The sequence below is a fragment of the Rhinatrema bivittatum genome, chromosome 7 (assembly GCF_901001135.1).
Source record: "Rhinatrema bivittatum chromosome 7, aRhiBiv1.1, whole genome shotgun sequence".
Classification (NCBI taxonomy): Eukaryota; Metazoa; Chordata; class Amphibia; order Gymnophiona; family Rhinatrematidae; genus Rhinatrema; species Rhinatrema bivittatum.
Window position 1 is genome coordinate 257,298,968 of NC_042621.1, and position 25,257 is coordinate 257,324,224.

Sequence of the window (25,257 nt, forward strand, 5' to 3'; positions counted from 1 at the left end):
TATAATAAATGAACAATAAAAAAACAACAACATTGGAATACTACTTTTCAGGCTATTGATAGTATTTGAATTTAAAGGTTAAAATGCGCTGTACCTTTAAGATATTTAAAAAAAAAATGTCTGCAGCAGTCTGAATCCCTTAAAGGGGTGGTGCTGGTTAACAGGGACTCTTGGCACCAGTTGCCGAATAGGCTGACTTGGGGGCGTGTTTCTCTCCATCAGCTTCAAAACATTGCAAAAAAGGCAGACGCGCTTTTTAGATAAGAGCAATTAGTTATCGGCAAGAACCTCTAAAGAAAACTCGCAATCAGAGAGATTTAATTAAGTTGTTAATTCTTCATCTCGATGACCTATCAAATCTCTTTCCCTCTTGGGTTTGCAATTCTGGTTGCTTCCCTGTTCTTTATGGCTCAGCTCTCACTTTCTGCCCAAACCGGAGCCAGGAGATCCTTTCTTGTACACAAGCCTCAAGGCGTAAAGGGAAGAACTTTAATTCTTCTTGATGTTAACACTAAGAACCCCATCAGGGCAGTCAGTGAAAACTTCCTCTCTCTTCAGCTGGATCCCTCCATCATACATGATGGCTGGCTCGATTTCTTAAGGTAAGTCTCGAACTTAAATATCTTTCTAGTAATACTTCCCTCCATACCAGACCAAAACGTCCTTAAAAGGGAAAACACATATAGAGAAAGCAATGAAGATTTTACACCGAATGCTTTCTCAGTGATATGGTTTGTTCTGATAGCGAAAAGCCATGTTTTTTTTTTTTTATTAAGGAGCACGTTTGAAATTCAGAGCGGTTAGCTAAAGAACGCTGTTTACCTTATAATTAGAAAAAAAAATCCAAGGATCAAAATCTGTAGAGGGAGGTAAGCTTTGTCAAAAAAATTAACAACTGTTATTTAACTGTATACTGCATTTTCTAAATCATTGAACTTGACTGACTGGCAGCGAAGGAAAGTTTTTATCCACGTCCAATTTTTGCTTCCTCCAGTGTTCCTGGATTTGTAGAATGGCGGTTTTATCTTCTGTTCACATTTACAAAATGCCAAAAATCCTTCTGTATTATTCATGGGGTTATTGTACATAGTTTGTAGAATTACTAAAGAATAGGATCTTAAAATCTGGGATTTATACTTTGGATACATCATTTAAAAAAATGTAACTATTTTACACGGATTGATAAAAGGGATTTTGTGTACTTTTTTTTTTTTCAGTTTTACAGTTGAACAGTAAAATATGGAACATAGGTGAAATCCAAATATCATGTTTCTGTGAATGTGTTTAGATAGCCCTATAAGTTGTAGGGATGTTTATGAAAAATCCTGGAGTTCAGAAACGTCAAAGCTAAATATACATTTAAGAAAGTGACTTCCAGTGCAGGTGTAGTTACTGTTAGTGCTGCCTCACTGGTAATATCTGTGCATATGTATGTGTATGTTTATACACGCATATATATTCACACTTCCATAGTAATACACGCTTTAATTCATGTTGATGTGCAATTAAAAAAGTGTCATAAACTCAATTGAAGTAGTAACACAAATAAAACTGTAGTAGTGTAAGGTAGTAGCATGATCACAAATCAGGTGCTTTGAGTACTGGTTCATAATTATTTCCAGTACTTTGTTAAACCTGTTTAAGGACACTTCTTAATTTCAGTGTTTTTGTGTTACATTCATGAAAATGCCTATCAAGACGATTAACATGGCTGAATTGTTAGAGTTCTGATCTTAAGAACATTTTTGTGTCTATTTCATAAAAATAGAGGAGTAAGAATTTTATTTCAGAAAACAAGAATAAATATTTGTATTTTTTTCTGCTTTTGGGTTAGCTTAAATAATTTTTCATTTGTATTTTTGAGTTAAGGTTTGACTTAAAAAAAATGGAGAGGAATTTATTTTAATTCTCTTGTTTTTCCATTTATCAATCTATTTGTCCATTTACTATTGGGCTGAATGTGTGTGTGTGTGTGTGGGGGGGGGGGGGGGGGGGGGTAGAGGGACTGATTGTATTATGAAGAAAACATCCAATTCACCATTCTGAAATACCATCTGAATCACTTTAAACTCTAACTGATTCCTTTTTAATTCCACAAACATTAGAATTAATTTATTTATTAACTTCTACATGCTTTTGGAGTATTAATGTGTATATAAACATTGTCTTATAGTATTTATTGCCAGTATATAATAGTTAATTCATACATTTCAGAGTTTCAAACCAATTTCTCAAAGTTTTCTTTAAAAATGTTCTTAGCCTATATTTATGTTACATTGTTTTCCCGCACTTTACATTTATAGGATAGTCAATTATTAAAACTGTAGTCTGAGGATCTAGTCATATAGACTATTCTCCCATTCATTTCCAAAGAAGAAGTTGAATCACTGAAAAATTCCTAGAGTACCAAAATGTGATGTGTTAGAAATTCTCTTGTTATGACAAGTAATTCACTAAGGATTGATAGCTTAATAAAACTTTTAAAAGTCAGGTAACCAATACTATGCAAAAGAAGGTTTATTCTTTCAAACAGAATGGGAGACATTTTGACATCTGTAGTAGTAAAATGTGATACCCATATATTAAATGCAAAAAGATTGATTTTTTCAAGTATACTTTTTTCATTAATAATTTTCACTTTAACAATACAATAAAAATTAGATGAAAGTGTATACTGCAAACTACAAACAGTTTCTAAAAAGAGTGCAAGGGTGTACTTGTTGAACATTTTAACAGAATAAACTAAGTATTGTTGTTAAAAAATTATTCAGATACCATTTTGATATCTGAAAAGATCCTTTTGTTCATTTCAATAATCCTAAAATCACATTAGTAAATCTGATGATAACATTGCTAGTTATATAAGATTCTTAACATTTTTTCTGGGATAAGATGCATTTTGACCTGTTTATTAATAATTTTCCATTTTTTTTCTAGTTCCAAGCGGCTAGTGACTTTGGCTAGGGGACTGGCTCCTGCTTTTCTCAGATTTGGAGGAAAGAGGACAGATTTCTTGCAGTTCCAAAATTTGAAAAATCCAGCTAAGAGCAGAGGAGGGCCTGGACCTGATTACTATCTAAAGAACTATGAGGATGGTGAGAAACTTTATTCCATTCAGTATGAGTTTGACTTAATCCAAAATAGTAACACGCAGAAAAGCTGATACAAGGGCATCTTACTGGGGAAGAGGAAACTTGTCAATGGCTGACTTGTTAAAAATGTATAGAAAATGCAACATTTTTCTTTATAATTATACAATTATAGATAAAACAGTTTGAAATATAAATAATTATATTATTTTGGCTTATATATGTGTTTATATACAGTTTTGCTTTTATATATTATGTGCCTTCATATGCCTATATGCTATTCGGGCATGTGCATATACTTAGACAAAATGCAAAGAAATGTAAGCTTCGGTTTTAAGTATTTTTGTGTAGAATTTTTATCTATTATAAGAGCTAGAAGATTAGCTTATCTTATTGCCTTGCTAGAAGTCACAATATATTTGAAGGAGTGAAATTGTATGACTACTTGATTGCTAAATTTCTTTTCATGGTAAAGGACATTTTGCCTCAATTTGGTGATTAATTAAAATTAAGTAATCTTGTTAAAACAGGTTTATGTTTTTCCAATTTTATGCAAAGTTGGGAGTTTTGCTTTTCAGTTTGTGTGGGGTGTTTTATTGATCATAATAGGAACTATATTTTAAAATATACCTCTCCTTTCTCATAGTTGTATCAGTATATGGAAATGTTCTGAATATAATTTTATTCTACCAATGATTCAATGAATTAAATCTAAAAAATAAATACAATACATCTCTTAAGATGACCATTATTAACAATAAATACATTTAGATAAAAGTTACTGATAGCTTTGTTAATGTTTATTAAATGAATGTTTTCCATAAATATTATTATATTATATACTGTATTGCATTCTTAAAGAGAAAATATTATTCTTTAACAGGAATATTGTGAGGAAAACTAAAATCAAATAGACAATGCACAAGAAAAGCATTATTTTAGCTATATTATACATCACAATTTCACATTGTCCCTTAACTGCTTTCTTCTGAAAGGAGTATATGAAGTTTCATCTATATACATCTAGAAATAAAGGAGCCTACTTTCTGGGATGCGTGCGTGCACACACTCACAGTCCATAGATTTGTGCGGATCAAAACCGAACCTCCTGTCAGAGTCCTCATGTTCTCCCTGGCATGTCCTGAAAATTTGGTGTTTTGTTTTCTTTCCTCAGTAGGCGGTTTTCTTTCCTCAGTAGGCGGTGTATTGGTATTCTAGGACCCAGTGTAATATTTACCCTTGCTTTTTCACAGGTAAGGTTATTGTTGTTTGAGTCCTTGGTGTTATTACTGTTGTGTTACAATGGGATTGCAGTATAGATTTTGAGTATCTTTTTTGCGAGGTTTTGTGTTAGTTCACAATGTGCCTGGCAGTGGAAGGTGTTTGTGCTGCTGTTAGTGTGAGGTGACACCAGAATTTGAAATATCTTTTAGTACGATGAGCTGTAAGGGAAACATCCAAGCTCCATTGTTTGGGGGAATTTCAGTGGATGCACAGAGTTACAGAACTGGAGGTGCAGGATTTATATTGACATTCTGTCCCTTCCTATAAATTCCAGACTTCACTCTCATAGCCATATAGAATTAGTTGAATGAGGCTATCAAATAATTATATAGTGTAAAACTGGCCAGCTTTTTAAAATTACGCAGAAGACCCTTTGGACTTTCTTATTAACACCAAATATTCAAAAGCTGTGTTCATCCCATCAAGCTCATATATCTCATTAAAGAGGTAAATTGAATAACACAATAACTTTGTTTTATTATTGTTATTCATAAATTATAACAATAACATTAATCTTGGAATATTATATATTTTTAATATAAATGAAAGGTTTTCATAGGTTGTGTTGTGAAACATTTTATTATGTATATATTTAAGGAAACATACATAAATTGTCGAAATACATTTCGTTCGTTTAACCTTTAACCTCTGGTTTGCTAGTAGACTGAATTACTGTGTCCTGAAATTACATTTGTCTAAAAAGTGTGTCACCAACATGAAAAGTTTGGAAAGCTCTGATTTAATGAGTATAACATGCAAAGGCATTTTTATTGTGGTTACATTAGCATAGGTGGAATATGAAGAGAGCCTGGTACAAGCACAGAGGATCTCTGAGACCAGAGGAAGGAACTATAAAACTGAGCAGGAGAAGCAGATGGTCGTATGATCTTTCTCTGCCATCATCTTCTATGTTTCTGTGTTAATGAAGCTCCTACATAGAGTACTGATGCATTATTTTTATGGGAGTGGAAGAACAGTTTCCCTAAGTTTTATTTTAACTCTGTTATGTCAGAGTGAGTATATCATTTTAAGTAAAGGCTATACAAACCTCAAAGCATGAAACCTCAGAGTCTAGGTTTCTCTGCTTCAATGGCAGGGGAGAAAGACAGATACTTCACACATATCCAGCATAGCTCTCTGCTTCAACGGCAGGGGAGGAAGACCGATACTTCATGCATATCCAGCATAGCTCTCTGCTTCAATGGCAGGGGGAATGAAGAAAAGTAGATCTATACAGACAACAACCAACAAGGACTGAATTACCGGTACATAGCCTGGGTAAACAAATAAGCATGGGTGTAGCTTGCTTATTGCGGTGGTTACTACCCCTAACTAATTAAGCTAGATATTTCACTTAGATGCAGTTCCAACAGTGCTCTCTACATTAATGGTGGGAGTGGAAGGGAAATAGAACCAAAAGGTTACTAAGAGCCAAGAGAAACAGATAAGTATGAGAAGAAAAAAAAGTGCGAAGCTTGCTGGGCAGACTGGATGGGCTGTTTGGTCTTCTTCTGCCGTCGTTTCTATGTTTCTATAATCTAATAAGAGGAGAGAAACAAGAAAAATAGGAGAAATAGAAGAAAAAAAACATGCCATGAAATAGGAATCTAAGCATGAATCATCCATGGAATATAAATTGAATCAATTTATGTATCTTATAGAAGTTCTCTATCTGCTTAGATCATCCCCGGATAACAAGATATGTTTTCTTCTGACTGGAAACTGTAAAGGGAACCCTGAGGAAGAGCAGGAGGGAACCCAACTTAACAGCATTTTTAGAACAGTCATACTTGGAAATGCAGAACAGAATTACCTACTTTGGGCCTCATTTTCCAAGCACTTTACCGCGTGCGACAAATCGCGTTAACGCGAATGCAAATTAGTAATTTGGTATTCAGGGGGCGGAGCATATGTAAAGCGGGAACCTGTTTATCGTGTGCGGCGAAACAGCCACAGTGTTAGCGCGGCTAATAACTATTTGCATTCTGGACCAGAAAAGGATTATCGCCATCCACGATAGTTCCAGACAGCCTGTTTCAGGGGGGGGAAGAGAGAGAGAGAGAGAGAGAGAGAGAGAGAGAGAGAGAGAGAGAGAGAGAGAGAGAGAGAGAGAGAGAGAGAGAGCGCCTTACTATAGTGCCTATGCCCTAGACAGGTATTTGAATCCCTATGGGAGGGCCACCTACTAACTCGGGGTGGGGATTAGGTATGGGGGTTGGGGGCCACTTTCGCATTCCACATGAGACCTACGGACAGAACAGTGGTCTCTAGTGCAGATTTGCTGGCCGTCGGAGTGAGGACGCTCACTCCAAGAGGAGATTTGGGCAACGTTCTCTCCACCTAGCATGTTGTTGCCCAGGTAGAGTGTCCATCAAGCTAGGTAGAGAGAACGTTGCCCAAACCACTTCTTGGAGTGAGCGTCCTCACTCCGACGGCCAGCAAATCTGCACTAGAGACCACTGTTCTGTCCGTAGGTCTCATGTGGAATGCGAAAGTGGCCCCCAACCCCCGACGCTCATACCTAATCCCCACCCCGAGTTAGTAGGTGGCCCTCCCATAGGGATTCAAATACCTGTCTAGGGCATAGGCACTATAGTAAGGCTCGCTCTCTCTCTCTCTCTCTCTCTCTCTCTCTCTCTCTCTCTCTCTCTCTCTCTCTCTCTCTCTCTCTCTCTCTCTCTCTCTCTCTCTCTCCCCCGCCCCCTGGGAAAACATCGTGTGCGGCGCTAATGTTTTTGCGAATGGCGAAAACATCGCCGCACGCGATGTTTCCCCACTGCACGAAAGAAGCCTCATTTGCATTGGTAACGCCCCCTAATGCGTTACCAATGCGATATTGGAAAATGAGGCCCTTTGTCTCTTTTGTGTTTCTACAAGTCTTAACTATGATTATGCACCTTTATTTTTGTAAATATAATGTTTTATTTTTAGCACAGTCAAACTTGGATAAACAGAGCAGAGTTACTTACTTGGTCTCTTTTGTTGTTTGAACAGGGCATATATATGATTATGCACCTTTATTTTGGTAATTCCATTGAGTTATTTTTGGGATAAAATGTCTGCAATTATCAGGTTTTGGCAAAAGTTATTTACAAGAGAGAAAGAGGTTGTTTTTGGCAGTGCAACAAGAGACTCATCATCACAGAGCATCTTTTATTTTGCATTATCCCTGTAAATATTTGAGAAAATATTGTAATATAAATTAAATATTCCTTATCCCTGATCAGTTAAAGTTTTTCTTGGATGCTAAAAGCCCATTATTCTTTGCTGGAGCCTGTAAAGCTTCAATATTTTTCAATTAGATCAGATGTCAGAGATTCTATGTATTGTATAAGTTGTGACTTTGCTACTGGCAGTGGCATACATAGTTTTCATACTGGGAGCAGGGAACATTATTTATATGTGTAATAGATTATGTTTTAGAATTTTTGTGAAGGATAATCCTCATGGTGGTTGGTGGATATGTTTCCTTCATCTTCTCAATGATTTATCCCTGTAAGTTTAGGTAACAGTTTGAATCTGCTCAATTCCTTTATTAAAAACATCCACAAGGGTGAAGCTGCAAAAGCTGACAATAGGAGTCATCATTAACTAACTCAACATCTGAAAGTCAAATTCTTATTTGCAGATCTTTCTAAATAGAATAAAATTGGCTGAGAAAGCGGTCCATACTGAGTAATCCTGCAAGCAGGAAATTTATCAGTGTAAATTTACCCTAAATAACTTTACCTGGGATAAAGTTATCCAGGTACTTTAGGACAGGTGCTTTTTCTACCACACTTACCTTGTCAAGTGAAACCATGCCAGGGGAATGCCCCCAGTGCTGCATCTTTGTATCCAGGTCAATTTTTGGGTAGCTAGTTACATGGATAAAATTTAACCAGGAAGTTGAGGGAAATATTCAAATTTTAGGTTTTATCTGGGTAACTCCAAAAGTTACCTGGAGAAACCCTTTGAATATTGACTTCATAGTGTTTCAGGATTTGTATAACATACTCTAAGTATATGCAGTAAGTATATCAAGCTAGATATTTTAAAATAGATAAATAAAAGATATAAAATCAGTTATAAATGATAAGATAACTAGAGGGATTTGTACTATAGCAGATAAACTTTGGGCCTGATTTATTGAGCATTTTCCCATAGACAAAGGATAGGAGAAAAGTCTTAGTAAATCAGGCCTTTTTCTCACTAATAGAAAACTGGAAATTTAACCAAATTAGGATTATGTTTACTTTTGTATAGCATTATAAATGAAAACTAAAAGGCAGGTAAAAAGGAATAAAAATGGAGCAGAGTAGAAAACCGAATGTTTATAATTTTTATTTATAATTGTAATGAAAATGGCATTTCAAGGGGGATCATATGATATGATGCAAGAGTGAAGACGTAATGCTTCGCGCCTCTGGGGCTCCTCAATCCAAGCACATCTTGATCCTAAATTCAGCAATATGCTCACCATAATCATCAGGAACTTTGATGCTCAAAGGTTCTGCTTTTGAGACAGCATTGGAACATAGATACACCTTTTAAAATATCATAAGAACATAAGAAATTGCCATGCTGGGTCAGACCAAGTGTCCACCAAGCCCAGCATCCTGTTTCCAACAGAGGCCAAACCAGGCCACAAGAACCTGGCAATTACCCAAACACTAAGAAGATCCCATGCTACTGATACAATTAATAGCAGTGGCTATTCCCTAAGTAAATCGACGTGGAATCGACAGGAGAAAAGCAACCGGTGGTCGGCAAAATGGTGGATGACACCAGTAATCCTCCCTCCCACAGTGCACCAATTGAGGGGGTAAGTGATACTGCAGCACAAGCTGTTGCAGCTTTAGAAGGCAAGTTTGAAAAGATTTATGAACAATTTGCCGAAATACTATTTACTGAGAATTCTAAGTGCTTTCAGGAGATGGGAGAGCATAGATGAAAGAGGGCAGACCCTTGAAACAGAATTAACATAAATAAAATTGGTGATGACAAAGGCTGAAATAAAAATTGACAATCTGGAAAATAGATCTTGTCATGGAAATGTCAGAATTATTGGCCTCCCTGAAGCGATAGAAGACAGGAAGTTACCGGGCTTTCTAGAAACATGGCTCAGCAAGGTCTCTAATGTCTCTGAGGCCCTTAGTGTTACGGCTATGGCTGCTGTGCAACCGCCTCACCACCAGGGGTCCCTCTAGAGCTGGATCTCCTGACAGGCCCAGTCCATCTCCCTTCTCCTCTCTATGTTCTGGGCTGTCCCTTATAACCCTGCCTGACAGTTCCCTCAGTGCTTCGGCATCGAGCTCGCCTGGGCTCCCTGTTCTAGCCTTCCTTGCTTGCTGTGCATTTGGTCCCTGGACCTTGCCTTGCGCGGCCTTCGGGCCTTATTCCTTGCCTTGCCTTGCCTTGCGCGGCCTTCGGGCCTTATTCCTTGCCTTGCCTTGCGCGGCCTTCGGGCCTTATTCCTTGCCTTGCCTTGCCTTGCGCGGCCTTCGGGCCTTATTCCTTGCCTTGCCTTGCCTTGCGCGGCCTTCGGGCCTTATTCCTTGCCTTGTCTTGCCTTGCCTTGTGTGGCCTACGGGCCTTCTGTGTGTGTGTGGCCTACGGGCCTTCTGACCTGCCTTGCCCTGCTTACTGTGTGTGGCCTATGGGCCTTCTGTGTGTGTGTGTGGCCTACGGGCCTTCTGACCTGCCTTGCCCTGCTTACTGTGTGTGGCCTACGGGCCTTCTGTGTGTGTGTGTGGCCTACGGGCCTTCTGACCTGCCTTGCCCTGCTTACTGTGTGTGGCCTACGGGCCTTCTGTGTGTGTGTGGCCTACGGGCCTTCTGACCTGCCTTGCCCTGCTTGCTGTGTGTGTGGCCTACGGGCCTTCTGTGTGTGTGTGGCCTACAGGCCTTCTGACCTGCCTTGCTCTGCCGCCTGCCCTGACCCAGCCTGGACCCAGACACTGCTACTTGCCGCCTGCCCTGACCCAGCCTGGACCCAGACATTGCTACTTGCCGCCTGCCCTGACCCAGCCTGGACCCAGACACTGCTACTTGCCGCCTGCCCTGACCCAGCCTGAACCCAGACACTGCTACTTGCCGCCTACCCTGACCCAGCCTGGAACCAGACACTGTTTCTAGCTTCCTGTCTCTCTCCACCTGGAGCCACCCTGCTGGGTGGTGTTCACGACTCCTGACTGGAGCCCAAGCGTAACAGTATGCCGAAGCCACCAAATTTCCAGGGGAAGAGATAGGTCTGTGTGCTAAACCGGTGAGTCAACTTTTTCACTATTACAAGATGCCTCCTTCTTCAAAGTTTTATACCTGCAATTCCTGTCAGACCTTGAATTACCCAAGCTATCAGAACTGCCTAGCCTGTCAACTTGCTGGTCAGGAACACTGGACATGCAGTAACTGCAATAAGAGAAATGTCTCTGTCTACCAAGAGTGTTTAAACTGTTCTACTCCAAAGCCAGGATGGTGGAAATGTTCATGTATTCCCAGCCTATTACCACCAGGCAAACCGTGCCCCTGTTGTTCAGCTACACTACCAGCTGCTTCATTAGGGAGAACAGTCAGCTCTACTACCGTGCGTTCAGCTTCTGGCCCAGTTAACAACATTATTTCATGTAACAGTTTATGGATTAAGCATTCTAGCACTTCATCTCTGGACACTTTGGAAAAAACTTGCTCTGAAAATCTCAGAACTCACCGGGTTAAGAAGCCTTCGATAACTTCCACGCTAGAGCACCAGAAACAGAAGCAGAGGGAAGTAATTAACTCTAGCAGGGCTCTGCTTCCCACAGCTGCCAAGTGGACACTAACGAGCACCTTCCCTAGACGTCCTAGAACTGCCTGTGCCTTCTCTAAACTGTTCCTCCAGAAACAAAATCAGGAGCGTCAGACTTTGGCTCGAGGTATCAAGCCCACGGCAGTACAATCTGTGTCTTCCATGCACACTACTTCTAACCTTGCTACTCTGCCATCTGAACCTGCTGCACAACCCCAAGAAGAGTCTGGGTCTGCTGTTTCGCCCCAAGAGGGGTCCGAGTCTCCTGCACTACCCCGAGAAGAGCCTGAGTCTGCTGAACCGGTCCTGCTGTCATCCCCGGAGGGGTTCGATCCGGTCCTGCTGCTGCCCCCGGAGGGGTTCGATCCGGTCCTGCTGCCGCCCCTGGAGGGGCTTGAACCGGTCCTGCTGCCGCCCCTGGAGGGGCTCGAACCAGTCCTGCTGCCACCCCTGGAGGGGTCCGAACCGGTCCTACTGACAGACTTTCTGACTCAGCCATCTGAGCCTGCTGAACCGGCCCTGCTGCCGTCCTCGGAGGGGTCCAAACCGGCCCTGCTGCCGTCCTCGGAGGGGTCCGCACCGGTCCTGCTGACAGACTTTCTGACTCAGCCATCTGAGCCTGCCGAGCCGGTCCTGCTGCCGCCCCTGGAGGGGCTCGAACTGGTCCTGCTGCCGCCCCTGGAGGGGCTCGAACTGGTCCTGCTGCTGCCCTGGAGGGGTCCGAACCGGTCCTACTGACAGACTTTCTGACTCAGCCATCTGAGCCTGCCGAGCCGGTCCTGCTGCCGCCCCTGGAGGGGCTCGAACCGGTCCTGCTGCCGCCCCTGGAGGGGCTCGAACCGGTCCTGCTGCCGCCCCTGGAGGGGTCCGAACCGGTCCTACTGACAGACTTTCTGACTCAGCCATCTGAGCCTGCCGAACCGGTCCTGCTGCCGTCCCTGGAGGGGTCCGAGCCGGTCCTGCTGCCGTCCCTGGAGGGGTCCGAACCGGGCCTGCTGCCGTCCCCGGAGGGGTACAAACCAGTCCTATTGACAGACTTCCTGACTCAGCCATCTGAGTCTGCTGAACCGGTCCTGCTGCCACCCCTGGAGGGGTCCATACCGGTCCTGCTGCTGCCCCTGGAGGGGTCCGTACCGGTCCTGCTGCTGCCCCTGGAGGGGTCCGTACTTGTCCTGCTGCTGCCCCCGGAGGGGTCCGAACCGGGCCCGCCAACTGACTTTGTTACTCAACTATCTGAGCCTGCTGTACCGACCCAGCTGCCGCCCCTGGAGGGGTCCGTACCGGCCCAGCTGCCGCCCCGGGAAGGGTCCGTACCGGTCTTGCTGCCTCCCCGAGAGGGGTCCGTACCGGTCCTGCTGCCGCCCCTGGAGGGGTCCGTACCGGTCCTGCTGCCGCCCCCGGAGGGGTCTGAACCGGGCCTGCCAACTGACTTTGTTACTCAACTATCTGAGCCTGCTGTACTGGTCCAGCTGCCGCCTTTGGAGGGGTCTGTACCGGTCCTGATGCCGACCTTGGAAGGGTCCGGACCGGCCCTACTGTCGCCTCAAGAAGGGTTACGGACTATTTCTCTGCCCCAGGTGGGGTTTGTGTTCCCCTTGTCACCCCAGGAGGGGTTATGGAAATCTGCACCGCCTCTGCTACCCCAGGAGGGGTCTAACCCTGCCGCCTTGTCCCAGGAGGGGTTATGGACTATTTTGCTGCCCCAGGTTGGGGTTGTGTCTGCCTTATCACCCCAGGTGGGGTTATGGACTGCCTTACTACCTCGGGAAGGAGTTGAACCTGCCGCATCACCCCCGGAGTGGTCTCACGTTATTATTGATTACCTCCTGCACAGATGGGATCCAGGAGGAGGGGGAGGCCTTGAGGGGGGGGGGGGGTACTGTTACGGCTATGGCTGCTGTGCAACTGCCTCACCACTAGGGGTCCCTCTAGAGCTGGATCTCCTGACAGGCCCAGTCCATCTCCCTTCTCCTCTCTATGTTCTGGGCTGTCCCTTATAACTCTGCCTGACAGTTCCCTCAGTGCTTCGGCATCAAGCTCGCCTGGGCTCCCTGCTCTAGCCTTCCTTGCTTGCTGTGCATTTGGTCCCTGGACCTTGCCTTGCCTTGCGCGGCCTTCGGGCCTTATTCCTTGCCTTGCCTTGCCTTGCGCGGCCTTCGGGCCTTATTCCTTGCCTTGTCTTGCCTTGCCTTGTGTGGCCTACGGGCCTTCTGACCTGCCTTGCCCTGCTTACTGTGTGTGGCCTACGGGCCTTCTGTGTGTGTGTGTGGCCTACGGGCCTTCTGACCTGCCTTGCCCTGCTTACTGTGTGTGGCCTACGGGCCTTCTGTGTGTGTGTGTGGCCTACGGGCCTTCTGACCTGCCTTGCCCTGCTTACTGTGTGTGGCCTACGGGCCTTCTGTGTGTGTGTGGCCTACGGGCCTTCTGACCTGCCTTGCCCTGCTTGCTGTGTGTGTGGCCTACAGGCCTTCTGTGTGTGTGTGGCCTACGGGCCTTCTGACCTGCCTTGCTCTGCCGCCTGCCCTGACCCAGCCTGGACCCAGACACTGCTACTTGCCGCCTGCCCTGACCCAGCCTGGACCCAGACATTGCTACTTGCCGCCTGCCCTGACCCAGCCTGGACCCAGACACTGCTACTTGCCGCCTGCCCTGACCCAGCCTGAACCCAGACACTGCTACTTGCCGCCTGCCCTGACCCAGCCTGGAACCAGACACTGTTTCTAGCTTCCTGTCTCTCTCCACCTGGAGCCACCCTGCTGGGTGGTGTTCACGACTCCTGACCGGAGCCCAAGCGTAACACTTAGCATGTTGCAAATAGAAAGGGCGCATAGGCTAGGAGCAAAGATAACAGCACAATTAAAGCTCCAGCCGGTAATAGTGAAATTTTTGAATTATCGCCATAAAGAAGAAATGATGCGGTTTATAGACAAACAAGAAAGCTGGAATATGAGGGACGCCAGATACTACTATTTCCGGATTATTCAGCAATCATCTCAGCTAAAATAAAAGCGTTCTCCCAAGTCTGTGCTAGATTGGCAGAATGGCAAGTTTGCTTTGGCTCCAATTTCCTGCAAAATTAAAAACAATGTACCAAAATAAAACCCATGTCTAAGAAACGGTTGAGGAGGCAAAAAGTCTTTGTCAAAACCTTTGTCGATAACCAGTAAAGCTTGCTGTCACTCTTGAAGATAATTAAAGCCTGCAGCAGCAGAATATTGATTGCTTCAATATGATTTCATTAAATTTGACCAGAGTTTTTTTAATTCACTGCACATGGATAGGTTTTCAGTTGCAGACGATTGGCACAGATATTCTCAAGCAGAATGGGTGTTGGAGGAGGCTTTGAAAGGAATCTTCATTTTTTGTGGACATCACCTTCTACAACCTCAATTTCTTGTGGATATCAGCTTCTACAACCTTCATTTCTTCTGGACATCAGCTTCCACAACCTGCATTTTATGAAATGTGATGGATTGGCATTGCTTCAAAATCAGTAAAACATATTTGTGTGAAGCATCTCAAAAACGTACCATAAACTGCTTCAGAGTAGCCAGACTGAAAATGCAACATTGACTGGGTAAATGTAACATCAGGACATGCTAGAGGCATAAGGTTCCTGGATGGAATAAATGACTGCTACATGGAGCAATTGGTTCAGGAACCAATGCGAGAGGGATCTATTTTAGATTTAATTCTTAGTGGAACACAGTATTTGGTGAGGCAGGTAACAGTGGTGGAGCCACTTGGCAATAACATGATCAAATTTGATCTAATGACTGGAAGCGGGACAATAAGTAAATCTAGAGGTCTAACACTAAATTTTCATAAGAGCATAACATAAGAAATGCCATACTGAGTCAGACCAAGGGTCCATCAAGCCCAATATCCTGTTTCCAACAGTAGCTAATCCACATCACAAGTACCTGGCAAGTACCCAAACATTAGATAGATAACAAGCTACTATTCCTTATTAATTACCGTCATAGCAGTTTATGGATTTAACCTCTAGGAACTTATCCAAACTTTTTTTAAACCCAGTAACACTAACTGCTGAAGCCACATCCTCTGGCAATAAATTCCAGAATTTAACTAAGCGCTGAGCGAAAAAGAATTTTCTTCAGTTTGTTTTAAATGAGCTATTTGTTAACTTCATGGAGTGACCCCTGGTCCTTCTATTATCTGAGAGAGTAAATAACCAATATACATTAACTAGTTGAAGGCCTTTCATGATTTTGTTGACTTCTATCATATTCCCCCTCAGTCGTCTCTTCTCCAAACTGAACAGCCCTAACTTCTTTAACCTTTCCTCATAGGGCAGCCATTCTATGCTCCATATCATGCCCCTTTCTATGTACTTTCTCCAGTGCAGCTATATCCTTTCTGAGATGTGGTGACCAGAACTGCACACAGTATTCAAGGTGCGGACTCACCATGGAGCAATACAGAGGCATTCCCTGTACGTACCAGGATCAGTCCAGACGGTGGGTTATGTCCCCCGTCCAGCAGATGGAGTCAGAACAGAAGACTTCTGTGGGAGGTCCTATATTACCTCACCACCCTTGCCTCTATCTTCAGTATCTTTCTGACTCCAGCAGATGCGAGCAGGGGAACCAGGGTTCCCCACTACTATAGCTTAGTTTTCTAGGCTTTTTCTGATCTTCTTGAGAGATCAAGTAAAAAAAAAGAAAAAAAGAAAAAGAAAAAGAAAGAGACAAGCGAAGGAAGAGATTTCTTAGGAGAGCTATTGGCCGGGAGGGACTGAGTGATTCTCCTCCACCGGGGCTTGCTGACAGGCCTGCTTTCTCTCTCCTCTTCCCTTCTCTCTCCTCCCCTCGATTTTATTTGGTTTGCAGTAAGTGTGCTGTTTTACTTTCAGGCTTACCTCAGTCAGTGCCTTTCTTCGCTGTTAAGTCGACACCTGACCGTCGGGGTGCATGCTGGTAGTTCCAGTCTCTCTCCCCCCCCCCCAATCAAGGCGATCGTATCCGACCCGCGGCCCTGCGACGATCCATTCCCCGGGGCCGCCGGCTGCCGGGAGGGTAGATTCCTCGGTGGCTCTCCGGGTTGGCAAGGGGGTCTTTGGTCACAGAGATGAGGCTGCAGTGCTTAGGGATTTTGCCACGCTCGCCCGCCCCTCCGCCCCCCCTCGTGCTCAGATGCCGCACTCAGCGGCCTGCGTCTCCTGCGGCCGGCAGGGAGGTAAACTCTCTAGGGAGGGGCATTGCTCTGGCTGCCTTCCCGATGGGGAAGCCAGCCCTTCGGGGGGGGGGGACGCCGAGGGAGGCCAGGACCGTGACTCGAGCAAGCGGCAGGCCCCGTTCCTGCTGAGCGCAGGAATGGCGGCCATTTTGATGTCGGACTCCGAAGGGGGGATGTCTGAGGAGGATTCCCTGAACACAACAGCGCCACTCACAAGGGCACCCTTGGCCAAATCGGAGCCTGGACACCGGGAGGGTGAGGCCCTGGGGGTCCCCCCCGGGGGTTTTTCTTCTTTTTCCCCCGAGTTTATTATCTTAATGCATAAGGCATTTTTACAGTGTATGGATGCGCCGCTGGACTTCCCAGGTCCCACTCCTACTAAGCTGGCACTCTTGACCGCACCGCTGGGGGGGTCTCCCTCTCAGGGCACGGCACAACCGTCGGGGGTCAGTCCTGGGCCCTCCAAGGACCCTTCCGTGCCCACTCGAGCGCCACTGGGGAGTCCAGGGGGAGCCTCTCCGGGGGATCCTTCGGGTGATGATCCCACCTTGGCAGCCCAGGTGGAAGGAGATGACTCGAGAGTCCTCTGCATTTTTCAGCCAGAGGAATTAGATGACCTCATTCCCCATATTCTGAGGGAGATGGACATCGACACCCCCCCCCCCCCAGAACCGGTCGGACCGGATCCTAAAGTCAGGAAGGGAGACCCGCTGCTAGCGGGTCTTCGGCCCTTGGCCAAAGCTTTTCCCACTCATCCCTCCTTTCTTCAACTTATCTCCCGGGAGTGGGATACCCCTGAGGCGACCCTCAGGGTCAGTAGAGCAATGGAGAAGCTCTATCCCCTGCCACAGGACTTCCTGGATTTTCTCAAGGTGCCTGCCGTGGATTTGGCAGTATCGGCAGTTACCAAGCATACTACCATTCCTGTCACGGGTGGCACGGCCCTGAAGGATATTCAGGACAGAAAGCTGGAAGTTTACCTCAAGAGAGTCTTCGAGGTTTCGGCATTGGGGATGCAGGCGGCTATTTGTAGCGCCCTGGTGCAGAGAGCGGGGCTACGCTAGGTCCAACAGCTTCTCACTTCACAGGACTTGCCGGAGGCGGAAGCCCAACAGGCGGATCGACTGGAGGCCGTTATGGCATATGGGGCGGATGCTTTTATGACCTACTCAGGGTCCTTGCTCGCTCCATGGTAGCGGCGGTCTCGGCTCGGCGTCTCCTGTGGCTTCGGAACTGGTCGGCGGATGCCTCTTCTAAGACCCGGCTAGGTTCCCTTCCCTTCAAAGGAAAGTTTCTTTTTGGGGAGGACCTGGATCAAATTATCAAGTCTCTCAATGAGAACGCAGTTCATAAGCTCCCGGAGGACCGTCCGCGGGCCTCGAGGTCTTTCTCCTCTTCTAGGTATCGGTCCAGGAACCAGCGTAGGACATGGGCCACGCGTCAACAAACCCCTCGGACTCCATCCTCCCGTTCAAGTTCCTGGAACTGGTCCTTTCGTGGGCACCGTCCCGGTAGGGAGGGACAGGAACGGGGCCCCTCCACGTCCACCTCCATCAAGACTGCCCAATGATGCCAGGCGGACCCACGATCCGGTCCCCAGGCTGGGGGGCTGGATTGCTCTCTTTTACGATGAGTGGGTCCAGATTACATCGGACCAGTGGGTCTTGGATATTCTAAAGCACGGCTACGCGTTGGATTTTGTCCATCCACCCAGAGACAGGTTTCTCTTCTCTCCATGCGGGTCCCTTTACAAGCAAGAGGCAGTTCATCACACCCTCGTCCGGCTCCGCGCTTTGGGAGTGATAGTGCCGGTCCCCGCCCCCGAGTTGGGTTGGGGCCATTACTCCATGTATTTCGTGGTACCGAAGAAGGAGGGCACCTTTTGTCCCATACTGGATCTCAAGACGGTGAACAAGTTTCTCCGGGTTCCTTGTTTTCGCATGGAAACCCTTCGCTCGGTCTTGGCAGCGGTGTATTGGGGGGAATTTCTGGCTTCGTTGGATCTCACAGAGGCCTACCTGCATATCCCTATCCACAGGGAGCACCAACGATACCTCAGGTTCAAGATCCTGGGTCATCACTTTCAGTTCCGCGCCCTGCTGTTTGGATTGGCCACCGCACCCCGGGTTTTCACAAAGATTATGGTAGTGGTGGCAGCGGCATTGCACCGGGAAGGCATCCTGGTGCACCCCTACCTGGATGATTGGCTCATACGGGCGAAGTCCCAGACCCAAGGCCGCCGAGCAGTCAACAGGGTACTTCGGCTACTCCGGTCGCTCGGGTGGATTGTCAACTATGCCAAGAGTCATCTGGTTCCCTCCCAGTCCTTGGATGTTTTGGGAGCATATTTCGACACGAAGGAGGGCATGGTGTTCCTCAAGCAGGAAAGAGCACAGGCTCTCCGCGACCAAGTCCTGCATTTCTCGTCTCTACTGGATCCCACGGCGTGGGATTACCTGCAGCTCCTGGGAACCATGGCCTCCACCATCGATCTCGTACCGTGGGCGTTCGCTCATCTGCGCCCTCTCCAGAAGGCTCTGCTGTCCCAATGGAAGCCGGCGTCGCGGGATTACCAGGCGGTCCTCCCGATACCGAGACCAACCTTAGACAGCCTTCAGTGGTGGCTGGACCCTCAGAACCTGGCTCAGGGATTCTCCCTGGATGTTCCGGATTGGATAGTTGTCACCACAGATGCCAGTCTTGCGGGCTGTCAGGAGAGTTCCCTTCAGGGCCGGTGGACAACGGTTCAGTCACGGTGGCCCATCAACCGGTTGGAGACCAGAGCGGTCCGCCTAGCTTTGAAGGGCTTCCTCCCATGAGTTCACCACCGGGCGGTTCAGTTCCTATCGGACAATGCGACCACAGTGTCCTACATCAATCGTCAGGGGGGCACGAGAAGCCTTCAAGTCTCCTTGGAAGCGGACAAGCTAATGCGATGGGCGGAGCTCCACTTACTGCGCCTAGCGGCCTCCCACATTGCAGGCGTAGACAACGTGCAGGCGGACTTTCTAAGTCGACAGCGCCTAGATCCTGGGGAGCGGGAGCTATCGGAGGAAGCAATGAGTTTGATAATCGCTCGCTGGGGTTGCCCCCACATGGATCTCATGGCCACCGCAAGAAATGCAAAGGCCCCGTGATTCTTCAGCCGCAGAAGGGAGCACGGCGCGGAGGGTGTCGATACTCTGGTCTTGCCGTGGCCACAGCACGTCCTATTATATGTCTTTCCCCCGTGGCCCCTCGTGGGAAAGGTAGTCCGGAGGATAGAGATCCATCAAGGCCCAGTGGTTATAGTGGCGCCGGAGTGGCCCCGCCGACCGTGGTTTGCGGACCTTCTTCACTTAGTCACGGAGGGCCCGCTACGTCTCAGTCATCTGCCGCGCCTACTCCGCCAGGGCCCCATATTTTTGGAGGAGGCAGATCGCTTCTGTCTAGCGGCTTGGCTTTTGAGAGGTGCAAGCTGAGACGACGAGGCTACCCAGAAGCGGTTATTTCGACTTTGCTGCGGGCGTGCAAGCAGTCCACTTCGGTAACTTATATCCGGGTTTGGAAGGTTTTCGAGACTTGGTGCGGGTCACATGCTATTCAGCCCACCAACGCATCGGTCCCGCAGATTCTCTCGTTCCTGCAGGAGGGACTGGACTTGGGCCTCGCTTATAACTCAGTCCGGGTGCAGGTAGCGGCTCTAGGTGCGTTCTTGCATTGCGGAAAGGGGTCGCTCCTCTCCTCCCATCCGGATATTGGCCGTTTTCTCAAAGGGGTCAAGCACCTGAAACCCCCGTTACGTTCGCCTTGTCCTTCTTGGAACCTGAACTTAGTTCTGCAGGTGCTTAGTGGTCCACCTTTTGAGCCTCTTTGAGACTCCACTCTCAAGGACATCACTTTTTAGACTATCTTCCTGGTGGCGATCAGTTCGGTGCGGCGTATCTCGGAGCGTCAGGCATTATCCTGTCGGGAGCCGTACCTCCGTTTCACTGACGAAGGGGTCTCTTTGCGCACGGTTCCATCCTTTCTGCCTAAGGTAGTCTCGGCCTTTCACCTCAATCAGTCGGTCGAATTACCTTCCTTTTCTGCGAGTGATCCTAGGGAGCTGCGCAAACTGGACGTTAAGCGATGTCTGATGCGATATCTGGAGGTCACGAATGAGTTCCGTATCTCTGACCACCTCTTCGTGCTTTGGTCGGGTCCCAGGAAGGGTCACATGGCATCCAAGTCTTCCATCACCCGCTGGTTGAAGGGGGCGATTGCTGCTGCTTATTTTGGGGTCGGAAAGCAGCCTCCTCTGGGGGTTAAGGCCCATTCTCTCCGTGCGCAAGCTGCGGAGAGAATGGGCGGAGAACAGCGCAGTGTCCTCTCAGGAGATCTGCAGAGCGGCGACTTGGAAATCGCTTCATACCTTTGCGAGACACTATCGCCTGGACGTTCGAGCGCCGCCAGGCGGTTCTTTCGGAGATAAGGTTATTCGAGCAGGGCTCTCCACGGCCCACCCATAGGAGGGAAGCTTGGGTACATCCCACCGTCTGGACTGATCCTGGTACATACAGGGAAATGAAAATTATTCCTTACCTGCTAATTTTCGTTCCTGTAGTACCATGGATCAGTCCAGACACCCTCCCTTTGTTTTGGGGGTATTATCTCTGGTAGGTCATCTCTGCTCGATTATCCTGTCACTCTCTGCTCTCCCTGGTTCTCCAGGGTCTGTTTTTCAGCAGTTCTGTGTTTTGCAAATTCTCTGTTGAGGTTTATACTTATAGTTCTTATAGACTTAGTGCTCACTAATGGAGATAATGTCTCAGACGTCCAGGTGGGTGCCCACCTCAGCACCAGTGATCATCAAACGGTATGGTTTAATATCACAAAAAGGACACAGAAAAGAAGCACAAAAACCCAAGTTTTGATGTTCAAAAACACAGACTTTGATGAAATGGGGAAGTACCTGGAGGAAGAACTAAAAGGCTGGGAAAACGAGAGAGATGTGGATCAACAGTGGACCAATCTAAAAGCAATTACCAAGGCAACTAATCTATATGTTACCTGGAATTGGGGCTCCCCTAACTAGTTCGTCAATGGGGGAAGGTAGTTCACTGGGTACAGGACCCGACACCTGCTGGTTTTGGCACAGACCCCTCTGCCTTTTCTTGGGTGGAATTTTTTCAAGGGATACAGTCCTTTTTCAGGTGCAGTTGTTGGCTCCAGCCAAACTTAACAATTCAGGATCGGGCTGCGGACTCCCCCATGCCTGGTGCTGCTGGTAAGCATCTGAGTATGTCTAGACCTGCTGTGCGTCACAGCAATAGGGACCCAGATGGCATGGAAGATGAAGCTGATCCTTCCTCCCTGGAGGAGGGGAAATTCCCCTGGATCTGGAGCCATATAAAAAAAAAAAAATGGACTCTGAGACTTTCAGGTTAAAGCACCGTTCTTAAGTTTTTAACTTGTACACTCTATGGTAACAATACTTGTACCGGCCTTTCTTCTTTCCAGCTTATTGCAAGCTTCCAAGTTCTCTCCCCCTGTTGATTGTAACTTTGACTTATTCCTACTTATTGTTATCTTTCGTTTACGTGAATTGTTACTCTAGTTTTTCCCTTTGTTAAACTGTAAACCGATCCGATATGGTAATTTACTATGAAGGTTGGTATAAAAAACTGTTAAATAAATAAATAAATAAATAAATAAAATATAGAACTATGTTGCGGTTCTTTCATAGAGATGAGTTATCAGCTCTGATTTCACAGACATTGAAGATGTGTTATAATCTGGCTGCTGGATACTCCCGTTGAAGGAGGAGTTAGCAATCTGTTACGGAATCTGCCAAGGAGTTAGCAATCTGCTAGCGCTTACCCCGCCAGGAGGGCAGAGTGAGTGATCTGGTATCGATCAGCTCCTCCCAAAGGGAGGAGATAGCAACCTGTAGGTGTGGCTCCTGTAGGAGGAGGAGTTTAGCAATCTGTTAGTGCTCTGCTTCCCCAGAGGGAAGGAGTAGCAACTGTTATGCTTTGTTCCTGTAGAAAGATGAGCAACCTGTATGATCCCCATGGGGAGATAGCTATCTGATATGGATCAGCTTCCGCAGAAAGAGGAGTAATGGTCTGATGTGGGTTGGCTCCCACAGCGTGGCAGATGATAATACTGCTCTATTAGTGTAAGGAGTAACACTTAGTAGAAATAGTGAATCCCTGAGCTGATGGCAGATGACAGCGCCCTCAAGTGGAGATCCTGGGAGGGACTACCGGCTAGGCTGGAGTATTGAGACAAACACAGATAGTTCTTTATTAGACTGGAAGTAGAACCACCAGCAATGGCAGTAGTGAGTTGATGTGCCCGGCAGGGCTGAAGTCCCTCTGATACTGGAACTATGATCTCTGAGTTGCTGAGCTCTAAGAAGAGACTATAGGTAGTGAGTAGATAGGGTATGCTGGACATAACCAGTGGTAGATGATACACTCACAAATGTTGATATCTGCAATGTCTTCTTATGCAACAGAGAGTCTTCAGTATTCAGGAACAGGAGCTGCAGGCGAGTACTGGTTCCTATAGGCAGCCTGAAATAGAACTCACAATAACTGTGTATGGAATGACTTCTGGAATAGAAGAGAGGCTAGGAGAGATTTAAGAACATAGGCCCTTGTGGAGTGAGTATCGGTTCCTATCTGTAATCTGTAATAGTAATCCATAAGATAAAGGTATGCGATATCTTCTGAGGAAGAAGAGAGTCTGAGAAAGGTATTAGGAACATAGGCCCTCGTGGAGCGAGTACCGGTTCCTATCTGCAATCTGTAATGGTAACTCATGATCTCCATACCTGCGATATCATCTTAGACTGAAGGGAGTCTTAGAGATTAGGAACAAGGGCCCTCGTGGAGTGAGTACCGGTTCCTGTCTGTAATAGGACTCACCTTGTTCACGTCTGCGATCGCCTCCAGGCAATAGGAGTCTTCTGAGTCTTCGGGAACGTAGGCACTTGAGGAGCAAGTACCGGATCCCGTCCAACAATCTGAAATCAAGAAGAGAGAGAGCGGAGCCCCCGAGGAGCGGGTACTCCTGGTAAGTTTGAAAAGGCCGAGCAATGGAGAAAGATTTCCCCTTGCTGACTCGGATCGATGTTGCAAGTAGCGTGGACTGCCGAAGCAAGTCCCATTGGAGTTCCTTGCTAACTCGTTTGTAGTTAGCAAACAAAGACCTTTTAAATTGAAAATGGATGACGTCACTATGGGGGGGATGCCCCCGAGGTTTGCCCCCTTGATGGTACAAAGTCTGGAGCGCGCGCGTGCGCCCTTACGTCATCAGGAACATGGCGGATCCGTGGCGTCAGGCCAGCCCGGGGATACTGGGACCAAGAGGTGGGGAGAAGCCGCGGCTGCATCTGTCCGTCTGAGCGGAAGGGAGTCGCCACAAAGGTAGAAAGGGTGGAGCGAGGGCGAGAATAGGCACGAACGCAACAAGATGCTGGGGATATCAGGGGCTGATTCCATGTCTGAGCCAAAGAAAGATCTCCTTTTGAGTTCTTTGCATAAAGCCTCATGTTTCTTCCCTATTATGGAGTCTATTCATAAATTGATTGATCTTGAATGGTGTGCCCTGCAAGCTAAGGAGGATAAACCTTGGAAAGATTCTACCACCTGGATTCAGCTGCAAGAGAGCAATTGTGCTTTCCAAAAGTGGATGCGTTTGTATATACCATCACCAAGTGGATGACTATCCCCATAGAAGGGGGAGTAGCATTGAACATAAGAACATAAGAACATAAGAAATTGCCATGCTGGGTCAGACCAAGGGTCCATCAAGCCCAGCATCCTGTTTCCAACAGAGGCCAAACCAGGCCACAAGAACCTGGCAATTACCCAAACACCTAGAAGATCCCATGCTACTGATGCAATCAATAGCAGTGACTATTCCCTAAGTAAACTTGATTAATAGCAGTTAATGGACTTCTCTTCCAAGAACTTATCCAAACCTTTTTTGAACCCAGCTACACTAACTGCACTAACCACATCCTCTGGCAACAAATTCCAGAGATTTATTGTGCGTTGAGTGAAAAAGAATTTTCTCCGATTAGTCTTAAATGTGCTACTTGCTAACTTCATGGAATGCCCCCTAGTCCTTCTATTATTCGAAAGTGTAAATAACCGAGTCACATCTACTCGTTCAAGACCTCTCATGATCTTAAAGACCTCTATGATATCCCCCCTCAGCCGTCTCTTCTCCAAGCTGAACAGCCCTAACCTCTTCAGCCTTTCCTCATAGGGGAGCTGTTCCATCCCCTTTATCATTTTGGTTGCCCTTCTCTGTACCTTCTCCATTGCAACTATATCTTTTTTGAGATACGGCGACCAGAATTGTACACAGTATTCAAGGTGTGGTCTCACCATGGAGCGATATAGAGGCATTATGACATTTTCCGTTTTATTAACCATTCCCTTCCTAATAATTCCTAACATTTTATTTGCTTTTTTGACTGCTGCAGCACACTGAGCTGACGATTTCAATGTATTATCTACTATGACGCCTAGATCTCTTTCTTGGGTGGTAGCTCCTAATATGGAACCTAACATCGTGTAACTACAGCTAGGGTTATTTTTCCCTATATGCAACACCTTGCACTTGTCCACATTAAATTTCATCTGCCATTTGGATGCCATTTGGATGCCCAATCTTCCAGGCTTTTGAAGTGATGGCAATGAATTTGCAGATAGCTTCTTGTTGCTCCCTGGTGGCTTGCTCTTGTTTACTTCTCTCTCAGGAAGTCGATGAATTATGTGAATTCCAGAACAGTGATGGAACTGGTATCCGCCTTTTTGGCAGATGTAGGCTGCGACCTGGTCCGTACTTTGGCCAGAGGGGTGGCTTTGGTAATAGTGGCTAGACATCATCTATGGCTCAGGAATTGGTCGACCGATACAATTTCAAAGTCTAATCTTA

The 25,257-nt window shown here is 46.5% G+C and overlaps 1 protein-coding gene across 3 annotated transcripts in view; it reads left to right on the forward strand.

The window, feature by feature from the left end:
* Positions 1-255: 255 nt before the first annotated feature.
* HPSE2 (heparanase 2 (inactive)) overlaps positions 256-25,257 on the forward strand; it is a 1,066,536-nt gene continuing 1,041,534 nt past the window's right edge. For all 3 annotated transcript variants that reach the window (XM_029610101.1, XM_029610102.1, XM_029610103.1), the window contains exons 1-2: positions 256-602; positions 2,938-3,095. In XM_029610101.1, coding sequence (XP_029465961.1) covers positions 346-602; positions 2,938-3,095 — 415 coding nt within the window. In that variant the 5' untranslated portion in view covers positions 256-345. The remainder of the gene's footprint in view (positions 603-2,937; positions 3,096-25,257) is intronic.